The following is a 6,921-nucleotide window of genomic DNA, read 5'->3' as shown; positions in this document are numbered from 1 at the left end:
CAATTACGACCGCCCGCCAAGTTTCAATTATTGAGTTAATCTAATTTCAATAATTACCTTCAAGTTGAACGGGGGGCCAAACCAGCGTTAGGAGGGCTCATTAAATATATTTATGCTTAACTTTTATTCAAGATACGACAAATTGTATATGTTTCAACTATAATTTTATTCAACATATGACCATTCAGTAAATAGAGTTACAGAACTACGTTACAAAAATGTGTGATTCTAAATAATTACATTTCAAAATTGTATATGTTATTTTTGATAAAGAACGACGCAATATGGACGACATTGAGTAATATTTTAGTATGATATTTTGTAAAATAAAAATTAGTTTTGCAACACATACACACAGTATTTGTTTGATATGAATTGAGGGAGTGTTCATGCATGTGAAACTTGAATTAGAAGTACGTACCAGTAATACAAAGCACACGCGCTTGTTTTCATCTCATGTGCATATTAACATGCATTACCGAGCAAATATACTATAATATATTCAAAGTTGTCCATAATGCCGCTCTAAAGTTCGAAAGATGTGTTATCAACAGAATCCACGTCCAATGTACGGTACTATGTGCTATATACACGTAGTTGTCTGGTACCGATTAAAACATCGTAAATTTGTTTGGCGCACGTTCAGATGAACCGGTCAACTAACAGACTCGTACAAGCATTGCAGGTTCGAGACAAAATCCTGTCGGTAATCAACGAACAGGAGAATGTACATGTATGTTCCTCAAAGTGGTCAAGTCCACCACACGACGACACAGGAAAAATGAGTATTTTTTAGTTTAAATGTAATCGATTTTTTTGGTCGTTTTGGGGACAAAACAACATAAATACACATATCTTAGAAGTTCCGAATTGAGCGTTTTAGGATTATCGTAAAATTGTGAGGTATTTTTTATTTTTGGTTTAAATAATTGCGATAACACTGATTTAAAATAAACCTGTTTAACCCAAAACACTAACTAGATCGCATTGACGATCTTGTACCCGGTAACACCCACAAGACTTATTGATAGCGCCCGCTATAGATAAAACGACACCTTTATCTATGTCCAATCATAGCACCAATGAATTCACTCACTGGCAACGTTCTCGCCCAGTAGACAGTAGCAGTAAAATAAAAATATGACTTAATGTAAATATAGTGATTGATTTGCAATTCGGAATTTCAAGTTCAACAATCAAGGGTAACTACAAATCACAGTTACCATGGAAACGACTTGCACAAAGCTGTACATATCATTTGAAAACTTGGGCGTGTTTTATCTTAAATTATATGAAAATAAAACCAACTTAGACAATCTTATAAAGACTTTTCAGTTTCTCGGCTATCTCGTGTATACCACGGTAATAACATAAATTTGGAAAATGTATATCCGATCATTGGGCCAGTACATGTACCTATTTTGTGATTTACGGCCTTCGCGCCACAACTCATCCCGAATCCCTTATAACAATACTGACACTGACACCATACGACTGGAGTCGTAATACACACTATGTACGTAATCAACATAACAGAATAAGGCAACGTCGTTGAAATGTACAACATTTAACGGCTCACTATAATTCATACCAATTATATTTCTTAGAGTGAGAAGACATGTGGCCACTGTTTGTACACGATTAGGAGTTACATTGAAGCATCAAGTGCAGAGGCGGCTGCACGACATTTTGCATGACGGACGAGATCTGCTCGCTAACCTTGCCGAAGGCGCGACCTTACTGAGGGGGTCTGAGGACATGCTCCCATTAAAAATTCTGAAATCTAGACCCTCTGAAACGCAATTTCCTGCATTTTGAGGGTCAATTTTTGCTGAAACAATAGGTTTCAGCTTGATTTTGGAGGGGCTTGATTTTTTCGAGCGGCGATCGCCCCCTCTGCTCCCCCTGCGCCGCCGCCACTGAACTGGGAATTCAATTGATACAGCAACGTAGATTGTGATTCGAGATTTACGCTGAAATGATACTCACAGGAAGCAAGCTGTTCGCTGCTTTAACAATTACTCTCATGGTACATCTCATTTATATAGATAATAGAGAAAATATAGTGCCTGTTTGAGGTTTATTATTAAAGTTAGACCAAAACCACTGGGGAATGCATTGTCTAATGTCTTTAGTTTGACGAACATGGGCGTGTTCGAAGCGGGGGTGTAGTATACGTTGGAAAATGCATTATCAAACCGATACAGTGAAAGGTACACTAAGTCCGGGGATGTTTATAACCTTATTATAAATAAAATTATTCATCCATCAAAAGGAGTGGTAGAATTCAAATTCTCCATGACTCTAGAAACGATATGACGACCAGTTTTAATTAATATTAATGAGCTAATTCAACATTTTCCATTCAGCAAATCCTTCATAAGTGGTGGTCGCAGTTGCTATGTTACTTCAAGTCTCTTCTGGAGGGACTATCTATGTTCACTTGAAGGCCTGCACGTGTTCCCGGCCCAATCATTATTAAATATTAGAATAAAAGCTGATGATCAGTATGTTTATAATTCGAGTTGGCAATTTGGTAAACAAATTAACAATCATTGACAACAAGTCAAGCATTACCCATCGACAACAGCAGGCAACATGGCTTTGTAATGTGCGCCCTCAACGACATGCAGCATATTTCAACAGAAACTCGAACAGTAACTTTTATACCAGTCTATCTCATTGATCACAGTGGATTCTCGTCGCCTCCCTCTGTAGAATGTAAAACACAGCTTTCAAGCTATAAGCATGTCCATTCAACAATCTGGAGGAAGGACATAAATCCACGTAAATTCAGTCATGTTGGAGCAGCCGCGGCTGCTGTCATTTTGAGTTTTGTAGGAACCGTGGAGATCCCGAGGCGACATCCTAATCCAATGTTCAGGGGGGGGGGGGGGGGAGTCGTCCATCTTTGTCTTGTGTCCAGAATCTACATTGTTAGGCAATCGTCGAGGATCAATCAATCGATTAATTGATCAATAGACCAATCAACAAATTGACCGAATAGTTCATGATTATGATAGATAGCATTTTGATAACATGGATTACTTTTACAGATATAAGTAATGCCAGTGTTTGGTGGCTTCCCGTTTACTCAACATTTTACCCCAGTGGCTGAGAGTACGACCCTGACTGTACCAATATGGCCCCAAAATAAGCCGACCAATCGCAACGTCCCGTTTCATGAAACCACGTTGCATCACGCTGATCACGAGACTTGTGTCGTCCAGATAGCCAGGTGGAACAACGAAGGCCAGTGATTCGTTGTAGACCGGGTTGGCTGTTCTACCTATTACTTGTGTCCTACGGGTTTTCACTTTTTCGTTACCGTACACCAGAGTTACTTTCACGTAGGTATCTGCAAAACGACAGAGCAAGTGTTTAAAAGTGCGTCATGATGAACAATGCCGCCGAATATTCCGACATTTATCGAACAATGCCGAGGTTACTTGTCGTCCTACAGCCTGAGGTACATAGCAATCCCGGGATCGCAATAACATTAATAACTAATATAAACGTATATTTTTCAGCTTGTACAAACTTTTCTTATTTCAGCAGTCCTTACCCAAAGAATCAGGCGCTTGTTTATCTTCTTTGAGCTCTTTCGCTTTTTTAAGATGTTTGGATCTGAGAATAACGACCGACATACGGTCTCCGGAAGGCAAGTATGCTAATGAAATGTATATTTGTCCCAGGTCATGCAGCGGCTAAAAGAAAACATACAATGAGATTCAGTATTAACCCCAGGTCTTATGTTACCATACTGGATTACATGATTACTTGAAACAATCATAACATGAGTTTGTTAGCTGTGAGAAACGAATCTCAAACTGATTGACAGAGTGAATATGAAACAAAAATAATAAAAATAAATTAGAAAATGAAAATGTAGTTTATTGTGAATTACTACTCGACATATTATTCGGGTATGAACATTCAGCGTGGATTGATACAGGTCCGCCAAAGTATCGTAAACCGGAAGTATAGTGACTCCACAAAGTGCACCCGCTTACGGCGGAAATGAAATAAACTTTATTCTTTACAAAGAACTCGGAAATCGTCGAATGAAATATTTTCTCGGTTGTTCGAATCGATTTCGCCCCGCAGGTCAAATTGAATTCTCGTCGAATGTCATTATATATTTTTAAAGGGTACATGTTCATGGTTTCACATATAGGCCAATTTTTTGAACTGTGTTGAGCCTGAGCACGAAATTATCTTTTTACCCAGCTTTGAGAACTGTGCTCTTTATCCAAGTATTATTTAGACGTGTACCAATTTATTAATAACCACCTCTAAAAGTTATATTTGTTTGTAATACTAGTACATCATTCCGTAAATATATCCTTTTGTTTACCTCTGCTTTTCGCTCTAGTTTCCATCCCTGCCCTTTGATGCCCTTTTCTACTAGCTCCTCGTTGCTATAGTTCCCAAGAGGGACCAGCACATGGCCAATGGCGTTGTGTCTGTGTTGTCTCGCGTGATCGAAAACAGTCATGCGAAGTGTCAGTCCCGTTAGTTTATTTGAATCGCACGAAAACGTGAAATCCTCGTCAAATACCGGGTTGCAGGTCTTTCTAATGCCCTTTGACCTCTGCGACAGCTTCTCGTTGGGTAGAATGCAGACTTCGGCAAATGTGTCGTACGACGTCTCATTTTGACCCTTCGCTGGTAAGTCACTTGCTCTGTGTAGATTGACATTTAACCTGGAAATAGAAAACAGTTACTTTGCATCATTATCCTAATTTGCACGGGAAACAAGGACCCGTTTTCATTAGATGCATTTCCGGTTCAGTTCTGACATAGTATCGATCTAGTTCCGCTCGAATTCCGATCTAGCTCCGATTAAAGCTCACGTGTTTGCATTGGAGAAGATGAGATTGTATAACAGCTATATACGAATAACCTAAAAGGTGTGACTGTAATGACCATCACATCAAGAACGATTCAACATACATGATTAATATTTGACAGAGAGTGACACTTTTACCAACAACATATGTTTATTACTCAGTTACATTATTAACTTTCCTTTGAACACGCCCGACCATTTCTATATCATTATTTGGCACACGATTCAAAATATAAGACAAGGTGTAACAAAGACTTTAACATTATTAAAATCCTAGCCAAAAAAACTATAAAAAAAGCAAATACTATATTTTTATGCATAAAAACGAGAACAAAATTACAACGTCGATAACGATAGGGTTTTATCGCAGTGTTCCAGTTAAAGAAACGATAAAAGTCCATGTAATTGAGATGCAATGACAAGAAAGCTTGGGTACGATTTATTCAAAACGTTCAATTTAATGACTAATTTATGCAGGCGTGAACTTTGCCTGTATATTACTGCGGTATACTTTTATAAACTGACTATCCGGTTTGATTTAATTCAGCGATAATAAGCTTACAAAAAAGCCTAATAAATATACCCATTAGAGTGGAAATTAAAAGATAATCTTTTTGATTTTAAAATAATGGGGTCTATTAGCGTAGGTTTAGGTAAATCGTGGAAAACTATCATTGTATATCACTGTATGTCAAGCTTAGAATTATGGAAATATATCCAATAATACCTCCGTCATCGACCTAAAGGATGGAAACTTTGTTTACGAGTACAAAGAACTTTTAGTAACTCAAACACTTCAAAATATTTGACGGAAAATGAAAAAAAAAAATCCAAATCCTTATTAATTCCTTTGTCGTCAGAAGTTTTGACCCAGGTATAACTATCGAAGCCGATCAAAATAAATTGTGCCATTTCCTCGTAAAATGAATGCAATTAAAGTTGAACTTACGATGCCATTTTGTTTATTATATCCGGGAACGCCATTCCGGAATTATGCTCTCCTCGAAACGAATTTCAAGTTTTAAGTATCCGTAGCTTATTTTTATAGTACGACAATGAAATAATCAGTCAGTCAGCAAGTTTGTGAAATAAAAACTGTGCCCCAATCATACACACCTGTGAGAAAGTTCGTCGTATCGTACGAAAAACCACAGAGTACCGTACGACTCCTCCAATATCGTGCTGTCCTTTTGACCAACCGATGGTTTACGTCCCGGTGGACTATGACTGTGATCGGTGACGTACAACTCCGGCTGTATGGCACCAACTCCCCGCGACGTTGGTTTCCTGGGCTGGGTGTGTTCGTCCTCGTTAGAATCATCTGCGTGGTCTGCGAGCGCCTTCAACACACGGAAGTTGTCCACGTGTGTGCTCTCCTCACTTGACGGAACATCTCCAGTGAGCGACGATCGATCGATGTCGTCAAAATAGTGGTCTGCGTCTGAAATTTATAAATGATGTAACAGTGAATATCACATTACCACTGTGCCATTATTACAGCCTAGGCCATTGCCACTGTGCCATTATTACAGCCTAGGCCATTTCCACTGTGACATTATTACAGCCTAGGCCATTTCTACTGTGCCATTATTACAGCCTAGGCCATTTCCAATGTGCCATAATTACAGCCTAGGCCATTACCACTGTGCCATTATTACAGCCTAGGTCATTTCCACTGCGCCATTATTACAGCCTAGGCCAATACCAATGTGCCATTATTACAGCCTATGCCATTTCAACTGTGCCATTATTACAGCCTAGGCCATTTCCACTGTGACATTATTACAGCCTAGGCCATTTCCACTGTGGCCATTATTACAGCCTAGGCCATTTCCACTGTGCCATTATTACAGCCTAGACCATTTCCACTGCGCCATTATTACAGCCTAGACCATTTCCACTGTGCCATTATTACAGCCTAGACCATTTCCACTGTGCCATTATTACAGCCTAGGCCATTTCCAATGTGTCATAATTACAGCCTAGACCATTTCCACTGTGCCATTATTACAGTCTAGGCCATTACCACTGTGCCATTATTACAGCCTAGGCCATTGCCACTGTGCCAT

The 6,921-nt window shown here is 39.1% G+C and overlaps 1 protein-coding gene across 1 annotated transcript in view; it reads right to left on the bottom strand.

The window, feature by feature from the left end:
• Positions 1–142: 142 nt before the first annotated feature.
• The window catches only part of LOC100376513 (synaptotagmin-15-like), a 93,115-nt gene continuing 86,336 nt past the window's right edge, over positions 143–6,921 (bottom strand). The window contains exons 3-6 of the mRNA XM_085493664.1: positions 5,969–6,293; positions 4,358–4,706; positions 3,566–3,707; positions 143–3,358 (exon numbers count right to left, since the gene is read on the bottom strand). Coding sequence (XP_085349790.1) covers positions 3,051–3,358; positions 3,566–3,707; positions 4,358–4,706; positions 5,969–6,293 — 1,124 coding nt within the window. The 3' untranslated portion in view covers positions 143–3,050. The remainder of the gene's footprint in view (positions 3,359–3,565; positions 3,708–4,357; positions 4,707–5,968; positions 6,294–6,921) is intronic.

This window comes from Saccoglossus kowalevskii, chromosome 19 (assembly GCF_978046115.1).
Source record: "Saccoglossus kowalevskii chromosome 19, keSacKowa6.1, whole genome shotgun sequence".
Classification (NCBI taxonomy): Eukaryota; Metazoa; Hemichordata; class Enteropneusta; family Harrimaniidae; genus Saccoglossus; species Saccoglossus kowalevskii.
This window is presented reverse-complemented; position numbering and strand designations above follow the sequence as displayed.